Genomic DNA, 21496 nt, shown 5'->3' with positions numbered 1-21496 from the left:
GTATCTCTGAAAGCGGCGGGTTATTCTCCGAACTCCGGAAGCCACACTGTTGCGCAATGCGTCCTTGGCTAAAGGGAGAGGGGCCCTTCGGCGCGACGCGGCCACGTGTGTCGCAGCGCCAACTAGTGGTTGGTATCCGAAGCACAAAGTAGGAAGAGAGAGAACAGATAAGGGAAGGAGAGGGATAAGAGCTACCGGATGGACTCTCTATCAGACGGCCACGTCTGCGGACGTGAGTGGCCGGGTCTGCAGAGCAATCTTATTCCTCAGGGTCATCAGAGCAAAACACGACACGGAACACAGCAGTAATACAGAAAACAGGACGGACGCTGCGACATAGATTATAATTCAGATATGAACCAACTAGCCAAAACACATATTTTAATCTAAAAAATTTCATTTATATCGGTAATTTTTCTATGTCGCAGCGCCTGTCCTGCCTACTGTGTTGCTGATGTGTTCCGTGTCGTTTTTTGCGCTGCCCTGCTATGATTCAAGTATAAACCAAATAGCCCAAACCCAAATTATAATCGAAAACACTTCTTCCTCAGGCTAAAAGACGCTTAACAAGCAGACTGGGGTTATCACTCCCGGAAGAAAAACGAAGCTACAGAATTTGACAAGATACTTAGTCCGTGCTTTTTTGCAAGAAATGTATATGACTGTATTCTTTGGGGTTACAGTTTTAGACGATTCCTCACACCCAAAATGTTTGACTGAAGTAGATACCAAGCTCTGAATTCAAACTTATCACAACGTTAAAGGTTGCAGCGGATGTTTTTACACTACGAAGACCGGTACACTGCAGTTTAAAACAGGTACAAGGCGCGAGCTCGAAGAAATTGTCTCCTAGCCCCCCCCCCCCCCCCCCCCCCCGAAAAGTTTGCATCTGACTTCATAAATTCACTCTGAAATATTTTCGCTACCCTGAGGTCGTACTTTCGGACATTTTATTTGGTCGTGACGTCAATAGCGGGGAAAGCAACAGGAAGTAGGGAAGTAAACCAATCAAGGGTTTGGCCAGTCTGGACGCAGCTCCGCTCATTGAGGTAACCTTCTACCTCAATGGAAAGGGAGACATAATAGACGGACGCTATAGACATAAGAAGCGATAAAAAGCGCGAACTGTTTTCATGCTCCGCAGTTTAGCATTGGCGACACTCGTGAAACTTCTTTGCGTGTATAGGCATTTAAAAAATAGGTATAAAGTATCTAGTTACAAATTTACACCCACATGTCAAAAATGTGTTAAAAGGGTAACTACTTCAGGCTTTCTCAAAGATGCCACTGTACTGGTGTCTACGAGCTGTCTACAGGTAACAAGCTTTCCTTTCTCGTTCAGTGTGTCAGGCCGTGGCTGCTACAAGTAATTATCTGCATAGAATACATAACACGGAGCTTCAAGAACATGGTATCAACAAATATTGCTTTCTGACGTTTTATTGAAGACAGTTTTTTGTCTTCGCTTTTTCTTCACTAAAGGCTGTCACACATACGTCGCAAAGTGTACCTGCGCCGTAATGCTGGTCCCGTGAGAACTACGGCGGCGTCTGGAAAGACAACTTACGTCATCAAAGATGGCCCTTCGTATGCATTGCAAAGTGCGGCAGCGGTGCACATACAGCACGGACCAACATCCCATCGTTCTGCCCTTCAGCAGGTGAGGAACTTTGCGCCATAAATTCTGTAAAGCTTTGCATTGCACCGCTGGTGAACAGTCTACCTTGGTCACCTGTACTTTGTTGTACCAGTGCTTGCATGTTCAGTGAAGGAGGGAAAAGATGCGGATAGAGCAATAGGGCGTTGCATACTTGAAAGATTTGCTTCAGATGACCAAGGCTCTGGAGAATTTGAGGCGTCATTTCATAGATGTTATGTGGGAGCTCAAGAAAGGTGTATTCTACTGCACTATTTGTAATGATGTCAAAGATATTGAAACAGAAATCAAGAATTTGAGGTTTGAAATGTGAGAATTGCTGAAGCAGAACACTGAACTGAAAGACGAAAACATGAGGCTATGGCAGATACGTGAACAGCTCGAACAATACCAACGGCTCAACAACCTCGAGATAAAGGGCGTCCCGGATGGCAACGACCCAATTGAAGCGACAAACAATATAAGCGACTACTGCCCTGACATTTGTAATGATATCAAAGATGTTGGAACAGAAATCAAGAATTTGGGGCTGGAAATGTGAGAATTGCTCGAGCAGAAAACTGAACTGAAAGACGGAAACATGAGGCTATGGAAGATACGTGAACAGCTCGAACAACGCCAACGGCTCAACAACCTCGAGATAAAGGGCATCCGAGATGGCAACGACCCACTTTAAGCGGCAAGCAATATAGGCGACAGTGTCGAGGAAAGCACTGATAGTATGGTTGACATCGACACATGTCGTTTGGTGCACTCCTAAAACGGATGTGCGTCACAAAGTTGTTCGCTTTGTAAGACGCAGTAAGCGCGATGATCTGCTGACAAAGTTCAGAAAAGGAAGATAGACACCTCGATGCTTGGTCAGGAGGGAAAAACTCCCATTTTTTGTGAAGTAGCATTTGACACCTAGAAACAAGGTGTTGATGTCGGCAGCGATCAAAAGTCAGCCGAAAGGAAATTTTCCATGAAGTGCGAAAGCAAGGTGCCTGTGCGTAAAGATGAAGCATCCGACCTTATTCACATTTCCCATGAAGAAGGCTTGGTTAAGATCGATGTCTAAAGTTACTGCAGCATTCAAAGGTGTAGGTACAAATACTTTATAACCACCTGCCTATTTCGGTACTTCCTGGAATATCTAAAATAATTCAAAGTATTATTCATGGAAAATTCATTTGATTTTTTGCAAAGCATGAATATTAACTCCATGTCAGTATGTCCTTAGGAAGCATCGGTTGACTGAACAAGCTCTCTTTTGCTTCAAAGACCGAAATAAAACAATTTAAAACATTTAAAAAAGAAAATGTCACATTAGGTTTGTTTTTAGATATTAAGAGAGCATTTGAATCAATGCCATTTGATTTAATGCTCAGCAATTTATCAAGATACGGTGTGCGGGGCATTGAAGTGGCCTTCTAAAGAGAACATCTACATATATGTAAGATATGTAAAATATCAATACCACATATCAAATAAAATTACCTGCTATGGGGAAAGAGATATTCGTTGCTGAATATCCAATCTCTACTTGTGTCTCAGTACAAAAAGTGTCTGTGCAACATTAATTAGGAATAAAGACTTCGAGCTGAACCTCCACATAGATTACATTAGCTGCACAAAATGGACCAAATGCCTATTTTCTCGAATATTGCGAGATGCCGATTTATCAGATTTCATCAGCTCTTACTAATTTCGCTTTTAAAGGGACGCTGAAAACAAACTGAAGTTGGCCTGTATGAATAAAAGCAGCATCTTTGAAAACAAGCAAACTGATCCACTTAAAATGGTGCTTTTTGTGAACTTGAAAAGCCTAAAAATGACGAACAGAGAAACCATGGATCTGATCCCCAACCGCAAGGAGCATTTTCACTGCGCGAATATTTGAAATGTTTCTGCACTGACTCAATCTTTGAGAAATTCGCATTGCAGATTTTTATTTAGTGCAATGAGTAGATGTTATGAGCTGGAGATAGGAAATGTGGATACTGGGACCGTGGTCTCCCTGCCTCTTAAAGAAAATCTCTCAAAAGAACCAGTTCTTTCCTTCAACCAATTCAAGAATTGCACTTCCATAAGACCGCACACTGGCCCCCACGCAATGCAAAAATAACGGAGTACTTATGATTCCAAATAAATGGCAGAATTAGGCATTTCTCACCAGGTCCCACTGATTCTGTTCGGAATCGTGTAGAAATTGTATAGAGCCGACGGAATTTAAATTTTCTGACATTTTAACATTATCTTTCTCCTACATACGCTAATCTCTGAATATCATTTTTTTTTACCCGGAAAGGTTTAAGTGTTGAGGTAAGTTGGTCACCAATCCTTTTATCGGGCTAAACAAACAGCAAATCCCTAGATGTAGTTCAAGCATACATAGTGTGGAGACCAAGAAATTTGCAATCAGTATACCATTTTTATTGCTTGACTGAATTTACAGGACCGCATATTAGTTTGCAAAGCACACACTCAAAACAGAAATTATCACAATCACAAAAGTTATAGATACAAAAAGATATACCCGCCTATAGCACTTAATTTAAATGGGGTTAAGAACAACGCCACTTATACGCACAGTATTGGCACATAATAAATGTATTTTTAGCAGCACACAAAAAGAAGTGGAAGATCAAAATTTCTTTAGTCAGGTCATCACAACAAATATTCACTCCAAATAGAAAATATGTGTGAACACCCCAACTACGATCTTCGGATATCACACACCGTCCCTTGCATGTAGTGCACGCTAAACAGTTACGTTAGAAGGACTGGTAGACGTCACAATTGGAATCGCCGCTGCGAGGAATAAAAAATAATTCATACAAAGCAAAAAAAAGTTACAGCACAACATATTTAAATATTCTTCGAAGAACGAAGCTGTGAAAATTTCTTCTTGAATATGATTCTATTTTTTTTTCCTTTCGTAAGCGGGGAAAAAGCGAATTGCAGGTCATCATTCTGGCGTACTCAAAGCACATCGTAAACAAAACAAGCAAGTGACTATACCGCAATGGTCGTGCAGCCATTCCTGGTGAAAAAAGCATTTTGCGTGCTACAAACTGCAAATGAACGCATCAACTAAATGCCACCGGCGCCACAGATGAAACTGAAGCAACTGCTGAGAATACACGTTCACAAATACTATAAAGAGCGTGGGAATGGTCACGCTTATGTCTAGTTTTTGTGAGGCGAATATGCCACCATATTTAAATCACTAGCTTTAACTGCCAGAACAAGGAGTTGTGAAAGTTTACCAACAGTTTTTCGTAATTGTGACCATTCGCGCGGGTACCCAGTAATAACTGCTATCAAAATTTGTATTAAGAGCTTCGTAAGCTAGCTTGGCTAGGACACCAGGTGAGCTGCTTGAGATGGACGGGACAAAACACAATGCAGTGGCGTCATGCATATCATCTTTGAAGATAAACATAAATGTGAGTATTTCCTTGACCTCACTTATGGTGGAAATAGGCAACGCTTTTGGACGAATCTTGTGAAATTTATCCGAGGAGTTCACGAAATGGACTTCTATTTTCGTAATATCCTTCCCCTTTCAATTCATTTCGTAGGCTGAATGATTCAAAGCAACTGTTTTGGCTCCTTCTCTATTTTTTACGTGCTGATCCAGTAAGTCTTAGCAGATTTTCAAAAACTACAAACGAAACGTGACTCCATGCATCTTTTCCTGCTATCTTGCAGACGTTTCATTCATGAACACAACAGCAAAATAGAAAGAGTGTGCAAATTTAACACCTAAAAATACCCGTTAATTTTCAAGCCGTCATGCAAAACAGGGAATCTCATTTCCGTAAGAATGTTTAAAGTAACAAAAAAAAACGAATATGAAGAGCAATTGCTGAATGATGTACATTTCATGATGACAACAAAATCTTGTAGGAGTAGACATGTACCGTTCCGAAATTTATGAAAGACAGTATTTAGTAAAAGGCACCGAGGCAATGCTCTCAGCGCCGTCGAAATTCCGGAGTAGCAGTACGGAAGCAGACAGCTTCAAGCATGCCAAGTAACAGTCACTCTTGTGAAATCGGCTGGAATATCAAGGAATACGTCACAAAGGCGTTCCCCTTGTTCCGAAGTAAGCGGCTAGCTGCACAGCACCTGCGTAATGTGGAAAAGTAAGAGGGCGATGAAATAGAAAACTGTAATGGAGCGGGCTGACAGCAGCAAATCAGGATGTGAAATCTAGGTAACACACCGTAAATGGTTCTGCGTAAACGGTTCTTGGCTGTTTTGACCCAAAATACGCTGGTTCGATACCGGCCGGGGTTGTCGCATTTCGATGGAGTCATAATGTTAGAGGCCTGCGTACTGTGCGATGTCAGTGCACGTTAAAGAACCCCGGGTGGTCGAAGTTATCCTGAGCCCTACACAACGGCGCCCTTTTAGCCTGTGTTGCCGAACCCACAAAACCTAAACGGAACCATCTTTAACCCACTGCAAAACCGGCGGGAATCTGGCGGCACTGGGGAATGAACCCCGTACCTCCTGCATACGGGGCGAATGTTCAAATGCTTAGGCCACCACTGCTGAAAATTCAAAAATTGGGGCCAATGCTCAAAAATCTTTGATTCCGCTAATTTTAGTAGATTTAAGCGCCAGGTTTCTTCTGCCCTAGTAAATCCTATTTCAGTGTTTAGCTGACCTAAAAGCTTTATTTATACAAGATTTTACAAAAAAAGATAATTTAATCTGACTAGCAAATCCATTTCGACATGTTTAGCAATGAGCATGCACGTATTCTAAGACTGCTTGCTGTCTCTCTAAAATTGTGTTATTCACAATCAACTTTTACTCGACATAACTAATACACTTCTTCGGGCACAAACTACTTTTCTCTAAATTCATGCACTCAACGCGTACCGTTGCCTTTCCACCAGATCTGCGAATCAGCTGCTCGAAGTGGTGAGTGCGACCGCTTTGAGCATCACCGGACCATCTGCTACAGGAAGAAGCATACGAGGCTTGAACTTCAAAGGCACCTGCGCAGAAAGGAAAGAAAATATATAAGCATCACTTAAGCACGAAATGAAACAAAGAACATCGCAAGAGTCACTTCTGCTATTATTAGACCATGCACAAGAGATGCACAACCACCCTGTACATAACATAGATACTAGCGCATTCGTATCAGAAATTTATGTAATGCTTGATATAGTCATCACTACAGAATATGGTTTTAGTTTCGATGCGTAAGAATCTAATAGCTATAATTCGTTCCTGCAGTTTTTAGTGCTGGTGTCACTTTGCACGTCAACGTAGACTGCTTTACTGTATTGAAAATTACAGCGTTTTAACTACCGCGGCTTTCTTACAGTGTGTACTACCACGCACAACTGGGTGTTCGTGCATACGCTATGACTGTACACAAAACGGTTGGAGGCTTTGCTCTTGCTGCTTTGCTTTATTTATTTACTTAGAGCAGCGTTGTACAAACCTTTCATTAAATTTAAAGTGAATCCCACCGCCGGTTTCACAAGGGCCTTACAGACCGTATGTATCAGCAGCGCAAGCACAAAACAGGAAGAAGGAGAAGATAGTACAGAGCGCTTAGAGATACAGAGAGATACGTACTACTACTATCTATCTACTATCTACAGAGAGATACAGATCGAAGGGCACCATTGTAGCTTCTTTTTTGTTAAGTATCAACTACAGTGAAGCATTAAGGAGGGTAAACCCGCATTGCGGAAAGCTTATCTAGGCTGTTACCACCAAGCATCTGGTTCAGAGTTGACTGTGATCTAAACATGCATGAAAGTTGCAACTAGTTACTTTATGGCATCATTTTCGACCTTAAAGGGTTCAAAAAATAAAAACGAAGTCAATGTGAGGCACACTGCAACAGCACGTGGTATCGGTAGCTCTCCCCACAAGCCTTTGGAAGATCCTCCCCACGTTTCTTTAGCTTTTACTTGCGCCTTACTGTATGTACAGAGTGTATTTATGTTTTGTCTAGCCTTCTTGCTCAAAAATGCTAGACTTCTATAAGGCGTTTCTTCTCGTTTATGGGGGCTACAGCTAATGCATGAAAGAAAGAGGAGGGAGAGAGATTTTAATGATCGCAGGAGAGGTGTGCCTGGTAGGTAACCTGGCATGCTATTCCCGATGAGGGTGAAGGAAGAGGGGGAAAAGAGGGAAACGAAAAAAAAAGAGTGAAAGGTGAAATCAAGCATGAACAACACTCGCACACTCATAAACACAAAGGATATTATTGCCAAAGCAATGCTACGGCAGGTCTAGCCGCTCGTCGCGTGGTCTGTGGACCCCCCCTTTGCCGTTGCCTAGCAAACCGCTTCAGCTGCCCTCCAACAGATGGCGCAGCGCCTAGCAAACCGAGTTACCCGAGCTTACCCGAGTTACTCGGGTGAGCTCGGGTAAGTTCGGAAGAGCGTCGGGCCAGCTGCGCGAGAGGTTGCTCGGGAAGAGCAACATGGGCCGCACAATACCTACCGGTGGCTGTGGTATAAACAGCCATCTGCCAGTGCAGTGATAAATCTCTTAACCGCTGCGCCATTGCGCTGGTAGTGGTATGAGGATTCAACTCCATATATGAATGTTAAATAGAGAATGAAAAATTCTGCATACATGTGCATTCACCGTCTGCTCGTATCGCGTCGTGCTCTTAAGGCGGAGCTTAACTGCCTTCTCCAGTTGAAGAATGAACACCTGCTTTCGCACGTGTTCTCGGCTAAACTACATTAAACCCCCACCAATTTTTTTTCCAAATGGTGCCTATCAAACGCGTGTCACTGAGTTAAGCTAGTAGGGATTCTGTCCCATGCGCAGCCGAAATCGAATCACTGCAAGGTCCAAGGACATCCTCCATGCACAGGGCGCTGTCCAGATGGGGTCCTAAAGTACATAGCGATGTCTTGCGGTGTGTATTAAAATTCTAGCAGCAGCAGAGCAAGCGTTAGATATCTTTTCACATGCCACATATTCCGAGCAAAGGGGGCTGCTTGATGCACCAGTTTTATTAAGAAACGATTCTGTGTAAAAAATGTACAAGCGAATTCGGCGCAGGCAATTATGGCCACGCCTATCTAGATTGTGCGGCATGCGAAAGTCACATTTGGGGTTGATATGAAGTATGGGTCTGTACTGACGCTCCGGATCACACCACAGAGAGCGTGGTGCCTGCGAGGATTCAGCAGACAAAAGTATGGCGCCATCACTATGTGAAAAGGGTCCGGATGGCCGCACGGGTATCGCCATGCGCCGCTTTCGCTGCGCGGTCAGCGTGACCGTTGCTTGCGAGGCCTCAGTGTGCGGACAAGCACTGCAGCACAGCACGCGGAGTAGCTCGAGCTGGCAATCGGGAAGTCCACTTAATTCCTACGTTAGTGACAGATCGTATTGCTCACTGCCTTATTAATGAGAAATTTAAGTCGCACGTTAAACGCCTTCTGTAGTCTAAAGAACCACAAATTGCAGGAATGCAATAAAACAGTTCGGCGCGAGCTCATTAGCAAGCTAGGCAGTGAGGACTGGAGGGAAGTCAAAGAGTGCACTAGGACACTCTTATCTTGACTTCTTTGGTTGTCGAGTCATGTGCTCACCATTGTTTCAGGGCAAGTCTCAAGCTTTATGCGTCGAAGCAAGCAGGCCAAAAATGTCTTGGCCTGCATCATTCCCAACCGCATGCCGACGCAGTTCCGTGGTCCGTACCCGAAAGGCATGAATGTAAAGGGTTTCACGTTGTCTTTGTTCTCAGGCAGAAACCTGTAGAGGAAATTTATATATACAGTTATATATACCGTTATATACAGTTATATATACAGTTATATATACGGGCAGAAAAATCAACAAAACAAGGGTTAACCAGAAATCAACTAGGTCGGAGAGTAATTTATTTAATACTAATAAACAAATACGTCCGAGCCTGCTGATGCCCGAACTCGCCGATTTTGTTCTACGAAAAGTGTCCACTGTCTCGCCTGTGCGCTTTTTTTTTTACTGTCTGTACAATGTTGCTTATTTCCCCAATCACGAATCGATTCGAACTCCCAAGTCTTCATTTGAAATTTTGAAATGTTCATGTGAAAATAGTTGTCCTCTTTCAGTCGAGTGCTAACGCACTGGCCAATTTCTTTCATCTAAAATCAGGCCCTGAAAAACCGGTAACTTACAAGCGACATTACGCTTGCATGGAGCTGGCTGACTGACGTGCTAGATGGAAGCAATGACCATGAGTGCATCCTCTTGCTGACTTTGTCTTCTGTCTTAGATCTGAGCACAAGCTGTCAAGTATAGAGAAAGAAACGGACAATCCGACCAAAAGTCTCATGAAATGAAACCCGGCTATTCCGAGCCCACGTGTCTCCTTCTTCAGAGGTTAAAAGATGTGGGCAAGAGAGAGAGAGAGGTGCTTTCAAACCTTCACCTGGTCAGCTGCTACAGTTTCAGGAGACGCATCGCTGCTGTTTCAAGTCATCTGAATAGGTGCAGGTGACATTCACGTGCGCGCGATGAAAGCTCGCCAGATGGCTGAGAAATTTATCATGTGCCAAAAACATGACATCTATTTCGCACCTTGAGGCCACATCTTTGAGCCAGAAAGACATCCGATGAATAGAGAAGCGAAAGGACAGTTTGTGGCGAAGTCGTGAGCGCCCTCAGCGAGCTCTTATAGCTATCGCTATCACTTCTGTGCTGCCCAGTATGCAGTATTTACTGTTTTGATTAATCGTTTCGGCTTACCTGTCTGGATTGAATTTCTCAGGTTCAGGAAAGAATTCAGGGTCGCGGTGAATGCCCGCCAACGGGACTTCAACACACATGCCGGGCTTGAAGGGAATGCCGGCAACTGTTGTCTCTTCTGTGCAGAGACGCGCCATACTGCGAAGAACAAAATGCAACGCAAAAGCAGATTAGGTACTCCCTTCGTGCGGGTCCTTTCCATGGAAAACTGCACTAAGGCTGAAACCACCAAAGACCATGGCGCAAAAAATGGTAGACCTTCGCACAATGCTGCGCAAAATGCACGAAAGGGATTCATTCCCCATTAGCATCCACGCAAGCGCTGTTTTTATTTTTATTGTTTTTATTTTTCCTTTTCTTTTTTTTATTGTTTTATTCCTTTTATTTTATTTATGAAACCCATGCATCACTAGATGCGCCTTTATTCATGCTCAAACCTTGAGCCTTCGTGGCGGAGTGGTAGCGTCTCCGCTTCAAATGCCAAAGGCCCTTGTTTGATTCGAGGCCGCAGTTTCTTTTCAAGTAGTGACGCCGAAATGCGGACAAATCATCTGACACGGCTGCTAACGACAGTATGCGACATTAAAGGCTTTCGCCTTAAAAGGAAGGCTGTACAGCTTTCACCGAAACTCCGTATTTGTAGTCTCTGTGGCAGCTGCATCGCTTTCCTTTGACGCTGTATGGCTGCGCATGGGTAAACGCCAATGAGTGATTACTCCTTTGTTACAAATGCGCTTCACCTTCAAAGATCTTTCTAAACATTGCAGTAAAATGCACATCGGAGATGCCCTTAAACATTGCGCTAAAATGCCCATCTTTCAAGTTTCTCAACATAGCCTGAGTGTGCTGAGAACTTTCAGGACGACGATACAACTGTTACTGTTCAGCTGGTTTCTCTTCGTTTGCAGCGATGCTGCTAGTGGCTCATTTTGTGGCGTGAGTGTTGGCACTGGTCTGCGTCAGCGTAACACTTCACGTGATCAGTGCAGCTCGATGATTATGACGTCACCGACACATTACTAATCACGTCACGTCAACAGCATCACAATTTTTCAATTTCTGATGTCAAAAACAGTGTTCAAATTCTCATAAATGATTTCTAGTTGCAAGAAATTTTCAATTCATTAGCGCTGGAGTGCGAATTATTTCAGATCGTGCTTTCGATCAAGCTCACCCAAGAGACTTGACAGAAGAATGGACTTCTTCTATCGCATCGCATTTCATCGCATTCTAACATACGTATTGCATTTTAAGGCGGAAGCCTTTAATGTCTCATCGTTGTAAGCAGGAGCTGTCGACAGAAATGTCACGCTTTTCAATTGGTCGAAACGGTCGTGACGTCACAGCGCGCGAATTTCGAACGGAGCCAATTGTACTTTCGCTAATAACTATGCAACCAGTTAAAGGGATCGTATAGCGATGCTCCTAGTAAGTTGTACGGAGTTTAGTTAATTGCTTACTTAACCAATTAGCCTAATTAACCTTTCTAGTCAGACCAGATAAATAAATAAAACCGAGTAAGAAATTAGCCGAGCTTGGGAATCGAACCCCGGTCTCCGGAGTGCGAGTCGAGCACACTACCACTCCGCCATGCCAGCTCGATGGTTTGGAATGAACAAAAGTGAATACGATGTCTTCGTCCACTCCCATCTTCCTCCCTTCCCGTTACAGCGAGGTTTAGGTGTCCACCGAGATGTAAGAGACAGATACATTTCCTTTCCTCAAAAACCAATTTACCGACGAGCAAGGCATATTTGTCCGTGTTTCAGAGTGGTCCAAATTGTCGTGACTCACCGCGCGCGAATTTTGACGGGTGTCCACCGAAATATGTGAGACAGTTACAGCGCAACTTCCTTTCCTCAAATACAATTTTCGACTAGTGTCTCCTGAGATATGTGAGACAGTTAATACGTAACTTCCTTTCCTCAAATACAATTTTCATTTTCTTCATTACATCCCCTCTTTCTTCTTTCACTCACACTTCCTCCCTTTCTGTACGGTGTGGCTCAGGAGTCCACCGAGATGACAGAGAATTACACCCCATTTCCTTTCCTTAAAAGCGTTGCGTTCAAAGAAGGGCAACGCATCGCGCCGAACGGGTGGTGGCGTTCCTTGGACTCCCTGGCAGCGCTGCAACACGCTGTCGCGTTCCACTCCTAAAGGCGAAGCTTAGGCGTCATTAATTGGCAGTTAATTAATGCACCAACAAAATGTGCAGTGAACAATCGCGTAGCAGAATGCAGCACTCAGGCTTTCGCCTTTCACCACTTTAGCCGCTAAAGTTCCTCGTAATTTTGTCACAACCACGAGCGAAAGACATTCTCTGTCCTTTACCTGGAACAATGTATCGTTCAATCTTGTTTCAACCGCCCATACTGTAAGGCCTGTTAAATTGCAGTACATACATTCCAAGGCGCACACAATTCTCCTGTTGTGGTAATAAGGCATGCCTGCACGCTAACAAGTTGATTAGCTAACATTAGCACCTGTGTACCTAACAGCTCATGCGGAAACTCAACTCCAAAACTTTTCAGCCACCCCCTCGCTCAATCACTGAGCCTACTCTATATTATGGCATTAGCGCACTACATGTACAATATTTTAATGTTAAAATGCTCACAAAAATTCTGATGAGCTGAGACGAAGCGTCTCCTTGATACAAGCGTCGAGGTAGGCCATGTCTTGAATTGCATCATATGTCAATGTGCCCTGAAACATAGAATGGAGAACGCAAACTGCATAATTAAAAACTCCTACTGCTTCGGACATAGCTTATCAATACAATTCATTTTGACGCGCACAGTTTCGTCTCAGCCATGAGTCAGCTTGTACTGAAGATCTTAAGACTTATTTAAAGCAAGGCCTTTTTAATGCGCCTCATAGACCCGAGTGCACGGACTTAATCTATTTTAGAAAATGCGTTTGCGAACTGACGAGTTCATCCATCGCTAACAAGGTTTATCATGTAAGCAGTGGTGTGACTCGCATACCTCAGAGGAAAATTTGTCCACTTCGGCAATAACTCTTTCCTGGGCATCAGGATACTGGGCCAGGTAGTACGCAGTGTAGATGACGGTCGTCGAGACGCTTTCCACTCCAGCAAGGAAGAACACTATCCCCTGGGCTGTTATCTCGTCCAGCGTCATCTCTGCAAACACATTTTAAATCTGTGTCAAAGCTATCATTTTCTGACAAGATTCTAACCACTAGAACATAGCTACGCGGAAGAGAGAAAACCACGAAAATAGGTTCCCTGATAAAAAAAAAACAACACGAAGAAGGGTCACAAGAGGAGCGGCTTAGTCCGCTAGGGGCCGTTTCATTAAGAAGACCGCCGAAGACAGGTCTCCTTCCCGAAACGTTGCTAAAAAGACTGAGACTTCCTCCCCTACACTTCGTTTTGTTCTGTGTTGTATAACAGGGCTCCTAAGGAAACTTCACCAAGCATTTTGAATGAAACAAAACGCTTTAGAAGAGTGCAACGCAAGCCGTAGTTTGCTGGTGGTCGCTTGCTGGCGTTCTTTTGGGTGTTTCCATTTCCTAGATAGCCATGTAAATAACAATAGCTAGTCTATAATGATCGCTAATTGTTGCAAAACAAAGCTGTTGATTCACGTAATGCACAAACAAAAGGCTGCACTATAGCTTTAAGTATATTGAAATCAGGTCTCTGACTATCCTGTGGTAGCTAAAATATTAAAAGCTAAATCTCGCTAGAACCAGGCTGGCACCAGTGCCTGCAATTTTTTAACTAAGCAATGTCCTTGAAAATATCTAACCTTTCGAAACTCAATTCGATGGTTTTCGTTCTCTTTTCAGGAAGTCATGTGAAATACTAAGATGTGAACATCTGCGCTTGTTTACTAGTCAACTTTCAGGTGATGGTACAATAAGAAACTCATATCTCTCACTCTTTTGTTCACTGTATTCCGTCCTGTCAGTATCGCTCTCCCAGTTGTAATCTGCATCCATAAAGACCTGAAGGAAGTCATCTTCTTTCTGAAACGCAGTAAATAAGGATCCATGTCAGTCATATATTCGCTGCACAATTCAAAGGAAGCAACCTAGTCCTTAGCATACCAAAAGCTGAAATTCCATGGAACATTTCGTTGCATGCGGACTGAGACAGTCTACCGACTGTCCATCGACTTCTATCTATAAAGTCAATAGACTCTCTTTAGACAAATCCTAGAGAACAGCCTATAGACAGCACAAATGCTATAGACAGTCTACAGATAATCTATAGATTTATGACCATACACTTTCAATAAACTTTTTTCTATAGACAGTCTGCACACTATGAATAGGCAAAAAGAAATATCTATAGGAAGGCAATAGAGTCTATAACAACTCTATAGACTGTCTCTAGACAATCTTCATAAGGAAGACGTCATCTCCAAGGAAGCATTCGAAGCTCTGGCAGCATATGCTGATTGTACTCTTACGACATGCTATTAAAGTTCTTCTCTGGCCCGAACAAAGTGTTGTGCCCGGCCAACACCCCAAAATTAATCTGTTGCTGACGATTAAGAATGTCTGCCTGTAGCCATTGCTTCAAGTATGAAAGCTATACTTCGCGTCCACTAATAAAATAATAATTAATATGCGCAGCTTATCTTCGCTAGCTGCCCGCACCAGAAAGTGGCGTATTTGTTAAAAGTCGGTAACAAAATTCAATTCGCCTGCGTAAATCCTGAAACATCGTGCGTTATATTTACGAATGACATAAGTACTGACTGTAAAGTTCTGTCTAACTTTTGCATTTAACACCTCTGTAAGCCACAGCGCCTTATGACCTTTTCATACCCCTCGGCTGCGTTTTGTAATAATTTATTTCATTCCCGTTTTATTCGGTAGTATTCAACTGGTCGCTGCTACCGGTGACGTACACCATGAAGCATGACGTCATACAGCTCGTATCAGAAAGACGCTCGTGATACCACTTATCTGCCTAAACGCACCCACCCTCATGCCGCACTGGCGTAGCGACGCCTATAAAGGAGCGAGCACGACAGAGCATTTGACTTGCTTGTCAAATTTTATCGGCCATTCTTCTCGCTCAGAAAACAAACTCTTTAGTGTTTGTGGGAATAATGGACCCAGAGCGATTCATGTGACACGGTCGGACAGGATGCGGCAAATATAGGGCGGCTACAGGAAGAGTGTCAGATCCAAACAGGTCGTGCTTGTGATTGGCCGTTTGCCTCCTTACCTCCTGACGTCACGATCGAATGAAATTAAAATGAAATGAAACCTCACGAAAAGCGTCCCCTGGAGCAATTAAAAGCTAAAAATCCATATCAGTAAGTTCCCATGCACCGCGGGGAAGCTTCCTGTCCGATAGTGAGCATTTACACTCTTTTCTATTGCACTGCTTTGGTTTAAGTAAAATCTAGAACCGGGCTGTTCCCACGATCCCGGTTTTCTAAGCAAACATCCGTAGAGGCGTGTCAGTTCCTTCAAACTTCAGCCGGGACAGTCGAAAGATATTTTCAGGCACAGTGTTTTACCTTGTTATTAGCTTTACGCTCTTCCATCAGGTGGGAAACAAAAGCCTTGAACAGATCCGTGCTTGACTTTGGTGGGTAGTCTGGCTGCAAAGCCTTGTAGACACTAGGCATCATAACTGCGAAAGCGCATCGTGACATGCACGATGTAAGAAACTGTCACTGTTTGGCATGTATAATGGTGCTTCTCTTTTTTTATCTCGTTTTTCGTTTTTAGCAAGTGATCTATAGTCATGCTGCTTAGAATAAATCGCATGGAGCACTCACAAATGGAAGCACAAACTTGCACGCAACCTAACCTAACACTGAGAGCAGAGAGAAGGAAAAAGCTTTATGAAGTGTTCATCTGGTTATAAGGAATTACTTCGGGAAAATAAAAGACTGTCTAAAACTCCCTGCATGCAAAACACGTTCCGCTGCATGCAAGTATGACGTTTAGCTATGGGGATTTATAGGTCCACTCATAATTCTAATATAAAAATAAAGGTAAATTTGCCACTGCCAAATACACTTAATTTCCTTCACTACTTTGTTCAATAATATTTCTTTATGTTTCAATCCACGAAATGATAATACTGAATAACTTACACATCATCAGCACCTTCCAACCGGCAGTGTTGCTGAAGAGAGAATCGACACACTTCATCACCGGATGGTTCGGATCATTCTCGCTGTCCAAGTCGACGCTGTAGTTGAGCGCTACCGTAGCGTCGAGCGATGCGTGTTCGGCCAACCTGCGTATACGAGCAATCTCTATTTTTTCTATCGATTGCGCGCGGTCTATGCACATCTTATAAACGAACTTCAAGACAAGCAAAGAGCGCACAGTTCGGGGCAGGGTTCTTGGTTCTGGCTGTCTCATCGCTGCGATATCGTCTACCCTTGTCCTTGCCTAAAGGTGATTGATGCCGTCAAAAGTAGTTTGCTTCGTTAAGAATTATTCAACCGCTGACTCGTAAAGCAAGGCATTTCAGGACCGCATTGATATAAACAGCCTCTTCGAGCTTCACAGTCCTCAACACACGCTCCTCAACACCGGTGTTCCTTATTCCGTTCGGACTCGGAGAAACGCAAAGTTCGGAGAGTATTCGAATGCGCCACGACAAAAACTATCTATTCTCGCTTAAGGAAAAAGAAACTAATCCTGAGATGCATGTATGGTTTCAAAAGAATTTGGTCTCAGTAACACGCGCCCTCGGGGTCGAATATTCTCACAACCGCGAGAAAACAAAGCGCTCAGCTCCCTTTTTGTGTTTTTTTTTAATCGAAAAGCTTCCCTTCTCGCATTACGCTTGGATTTGGCCTCAAACTGGAGGCTCGGCGCGGGTGTGGTGGCTGTGACGTCATACCACGTGGCTGCTCGCAGCTGTTACCACTCGCTCCGCCGCCGCGCCGACCGCACGCTCTCGTCAGTTGTGTCACGCTGCTAACCACGATATTTGCTCTTGCTGAATAAAGACCAGCGCTCTCCGCCTAGACACCGCAAGGACATGGAGCCAGAATCGGTCACCGGGACGAGTTCTTCGACTGAGCATTGGAGGCGCCAGGCTGCTTCTAGCGATCCCTACGACAGAGAGCGTCACGAAGCCGCGTACATCGCGAAAGCAGGCTCGTCTGGTTGATTAACCCGATAAAGAACGGCAGGTACAGTCTTTGTCAAAAGTAACCAGGCTGCACGTTTTTCTTCTCAGTTGTGTATTAAAGCTATTATGCCAGCCCTCAAGCTCTAAATCTCTGTATGGCAAAAACCCCTGTTCTCACCTTCACAGAGCTTTTTGATCTTTAGGGAAGACACGAGGGCTATACTATACGAATGAAAAGCAAACCATGGAGCCTGGTTACTTTTGACAAAGACTGTACGTCTAAAGAAGCGGCGGCACAGGCAACAAGAGGGTCTCAAGCGGAAAATGGTAGCGAGTGCTGCCAACGACTCCGCGTCGACATCGGCCACTGGTTCGGTTGCCTTTCGCTCCGTATAACCTAGCTCAGCCGAGTTGGGCCACAGCAATTTTTGTATCTCGACCACTCTCTGCTGTGCTACAGTTGTTTGCAAGAAAAGAAACGGTATTCTCGAGAGTACAGAGCTGCGGCTACAAATGCTGAAAGCGCTGGAGCGGTGGATGGAAAGGGCGCCTCAGTACGGCGGTTGTCTATTCCTTGGCTTTGGTGACGTCGGGACTACGAGGTGCCCACTCCGCTCCAATACTGAGCGACTTCATTCGCAAAAAGTGTAAAATAAAGAAAGTGGAAAGGTAAGTGGAGCAGCCGAAATCGCTTGCTTTTTTATGTGTGCCAGTAGTAACACGCCGCGCCCTTCATGTGCGAAAGACCGTTTGAAAACGCCAAACATATCGGCTTTTCTCTTTGTTCTTTTAGTGAGCACTGGCGATACCGCTGTAGCACTATTCACTGTGAAGCACAAGTGCATGACGGAGAAATTTTCGCTTTGCTCTTTACACTGCACCTGAGCTCTTATGGGCACTGCACCTGAGAACACGTGCTATTTATTGCTTGGCTGAGAAAAGACAGCCAGGAGTGAAAAAGCGAAGTATGCTTGTTTCTGCCGCGGAAACGGCCAACGGCGAAGATTTCAGTGTCCAAGGCCTTACTTCACGGTTACAGGCATGCACGTTCTCTGCAAATGTCTTATTTAGTATCTTATTTATCTTCTCTGTCTTAATTATTTTGCTTATCTTATTCAGCTAGTGTTTTATTTATTACATCCTTTTATTGGTAAACGAACATAATAGGCCAATTCACTACGCAAGAAGGGCTGCAAGCCAAAAAGCGTAACTTTGTGAGTTCTGCGCACTATGTAAGCTATCTGGATTTCACGCACAGGTCCGGCATAAGCGAACAAGTGCGCAGAAAGGCAACAATGCCAAAGGTCCACAGGATCCCGAAGAGTAGAGAAACGCAATGCAGCCTCTGATTTTAAAATCAACAGTTGGTAGTCTGCATATATTTTCGCCTTTTAGTATTATATACCTTCTCCCTTATTACATGCGAGGCACTTTTCAGTGTAGAAAGCACCAATTCTCGGCTCCCTGAATTTCGCAAACTTGGAGAGCCAGCGGCCGCGAAGACATTCACGGCTTTGCCCCTTGACAGCGTTAGTATATCCGGAAAGAGACCAGTTTAAAGTAAAAAGAACAATGGTTTTGTTTTCTCTGTTCCATATTAAAGCACAGCCGTAACCTGTTTGTCCCACACTCGGTTGTTACTCACTTGGAGAAGTTCACGGGCTTGTCTTGCGCAGCAGCCTCCAAGAGCCTAGAAGTCATTCTTTCAGCGACCGTTTTGATTTTCATGAGAATCTGAAAGTGCGTCAATTAATATGCGATGAATTTTGTGTCTGACAAGGACCTGCGTGATGCTTGTGGTCCTGCTGTATCGATCAAATCATCTGCTCAAAACATGTATCTCTATAGACAGCTCACAAATTGCGAGAAAAATAATTTTTTCGAATCGTTCCAGAGTTCGACACTTCTGATCGGTAAGCTTGTTGACTCTCCATGTTTTAACGTCAAACATGAAAAAACCACTGCTGGCCTGTGAGGATACGATAGCCCATTTCAAAGAAAAAAGTGCAATGAGCGCACGGTTACTACAAGAAGGCCGTCATTACTGTGCAACATTAGCTAGGTAAACCACCTTCACAATAATCTTCTAGCAGTCGCTTGCGTGCTTCTTAGAGCTACGCACCCGAGACTGTAAAAGCGAGTGACGGGCGCATGTCCGCGAAGTAAAGATACAAAGGCAAGCATAGTTGTGGAAAGTTCATACTCCACAAAACTAGAAAGTAATAATTTCACATTTCTTTATTTTTCCTTATATTTGCCTCTATTGTCGAAACAATAGTTTAACTCGGAAATCAGCGTTTGGATTCGGTGGTCTTCCGCCTACCCTATATATACACTACATCAGAACTGTTGCCGTGAATTCATAATCAGCGAATAGTTTTTCAGCCACATACTTCTTCAGATGAATGAACGAGTGAAAATACTGGGCGCCAGGTCCCCGCTATAACAGGCCCGCTTCAAAAACTTTCTTTTATTCTTGCCAGAATGTCCTTGATGAAAACACAAACAGTACGAAGCTTCGCGACAGTATACGTTTGCGAACCTGCGTAGCAAGAATAACCTAATGCCCCCTGCAGGGTGGCGACATCTCGGTCCGAGAGTAAAATAAGGGAAGTATGACAATGCATCATTACAAGCAAGCGCTTAGCAGAATCTCTCTAAAAGCGCCGGAAGGTGCGTACCGTTTTCAGCCGGCTGGCGGTAAGTGCCGGCGTGAAGATGTTCCGGGCCAACTTCCACTCGTCGCCGGAGAGGTTCATGATGGACTTTCGCCACACCTCACTGCTGGTGCGCTGAGCTTCCTGCAGCGGTCAATGGGAAACCCTTTGCAGCTGATGCCAAGAAGCGCCTTTTCATCACGTGATTTCGCATTCTTTAAGCTTTAAAACGCTTACTGAAAACATCGAAGAGTTTTCAGCGGTTCTCTAACAAAGCCACTGACTGCTTGTTAGACTGTTGACGTACGCGTGACCAAATAGCTAAGCAAGCATGAGCTTTGTGCAGGCGTTTGAAGCAGTCGAATAACCACGCATCTTGACTATCTTGCATAAGCACAGGCGATGTCCATACTACATCATGATAGCGTTGAATTCTGGTGGCGAAAAGGCAGCTTTGGCCAAAAAGCGCCATGGAACAAGCCATTTTTCTGTGCAGAGGGGTGATCAAAGACCCATTTTCAAGCATTTCACCCCAGAGAATCTCGCACTAGGTCAGGGGAAGGCTTCTACCCATTGCACCACCGGCTGGTTCTCGACGGCACTATGGATCGAAACCCGCACCCCCCTCATGCGAGGCGGATCCTCAAACCATTGTGCCACCGCTGCGGTGCCTGTAATGCAGCTTCTGAGATGTTACTTAAAACTCGTCCCCATGCTTTTATTCCTCAAGGTTATCCTTATCTACACTCCATGACAACTTTTCCTTGCAATGAAGCCAAAGCTGTGGTGCCGAAACATGCCCTCTCGTCTTACGGAGCTCAATGTAGAGCCCAGCACCAATTAATAGCTTTTCTTAAAGTATAGGATATTAGCAGTATTGGTTATTTAGTTCATACTTGTAATATAACTGCCAATTTTCAATGATACAGAGTCACTGCAAAAACACCTTCCCTTATTATAACGAATCTTCTAGGGAAGTACTGTTGCGAGAAGCTTCCATAGATGGCGCCAGCTACAACAGCGACAGAGCGAAGCAACCGAGCAGCGAGAAACGTGCCAGGCTTCCTGGATATAGCTAGGTGCACCGCCCTGCGGCTGAAATATTTAGCGGAGGAACACAGTTAAGGTCCGCCCCCATAGCTTCACCTTTATTGCCCCAATAAGTTGTCGCCCAGTATAGTCCAGCCGCAGAACTTTGCCAACTCAGGTACTCTTCGAACAAGTTGTAACGTCTTACCGTTCTGTCAGAAAAGTTCTTGAACTTGGAGACCAGCACCTCGCGTAGTATCTCTGGGTCTGCGACCACAAGCAACGGCACTGTCCCTTGATATGACCTGTCAAGGAAGTGATTGTGCCCATTGCATTTTAAAATTA

The 21496-nt window shown here is 44.1% G+C and overlaps 1 protein-coding gene across 2 annotated transcripts in view; it reads right to left on the bottom strand.

Moving 5' to 3' along the window:
- Positions 1 to 4075: 4075 nt before the first annotated feature.
- The window catches only part of LOC149364162 (cytochrome P450 3A41-like), a 26694-nt gene continuing 9273 nt past the window's right edge, over positions 4076 to 21496 (bottom strand). For both annotated transcript variants that reach the window (XM_089574147.1, XM_089574146.1), the window contains 12 exons: positions 21360 to 21456; positions 20147 to 20266; positions 19111 to 19199; positions 16471 to 16616; positions 15886 to 16001; positions 14287 to 14374; positions 13366 to 13523; positions 12996 to 13084; positions 10376 to 10513; positions 9235 to 9397; positions 6536 to 6654; positions 4076 to 5773 (listed from right to left, as the gene is read on the bottom strand). In XM_089574147.1, the coding sequence (XP_089430273.1) occupies positions 6562 to 6654; positions 9235 to 9397; positions 10376 to 10513; positions 12996 to 13084; positions 13366 to 13523; positions 14287 to 14374; positions 15886 to 16001; positions 16471 to 16616; positions 19111 to 19199; positions 20147 to 20266; positions 21360 to 21456 (1297 nt within the window). In that variant the 3' untranslated portion in view covers positions 4076 to 5773; positions 6536 to 6561. The remainder of the gene's footprint in view (positions 5774 to 6535; positions 6655 to 9234; positions 9398 to 10375; positions 10514 to 12995; positions 13085 to 13365; positions 13524 to 14286; positions 14375 to 15885; positions 16002 to 16470; positions 16617 to 19110; positions 19200 to 20146; positions 20267 to 21359; positions 21457 to 21496) is intronic.

This window comes from Amblyomma mixtum, chromosome 2 (genome assembly GCF_055824585.1).
Source record: "Amblyomma mixtum isolate Tamu chromosome 2, ASM5582458v1, whole genome shotgun sequence".
Taxonomy (NCBI): Eukaryota; Metazoa; Arthropoda; class Arachnida; order Ixodida; family Ixodidae; genus Amblyomma; species Amblyomma mixtum.
Note: the sequence above shows the minus strand (reverse complement) of the source record. Positions and strands in the feature narration are given on the sequence as shown.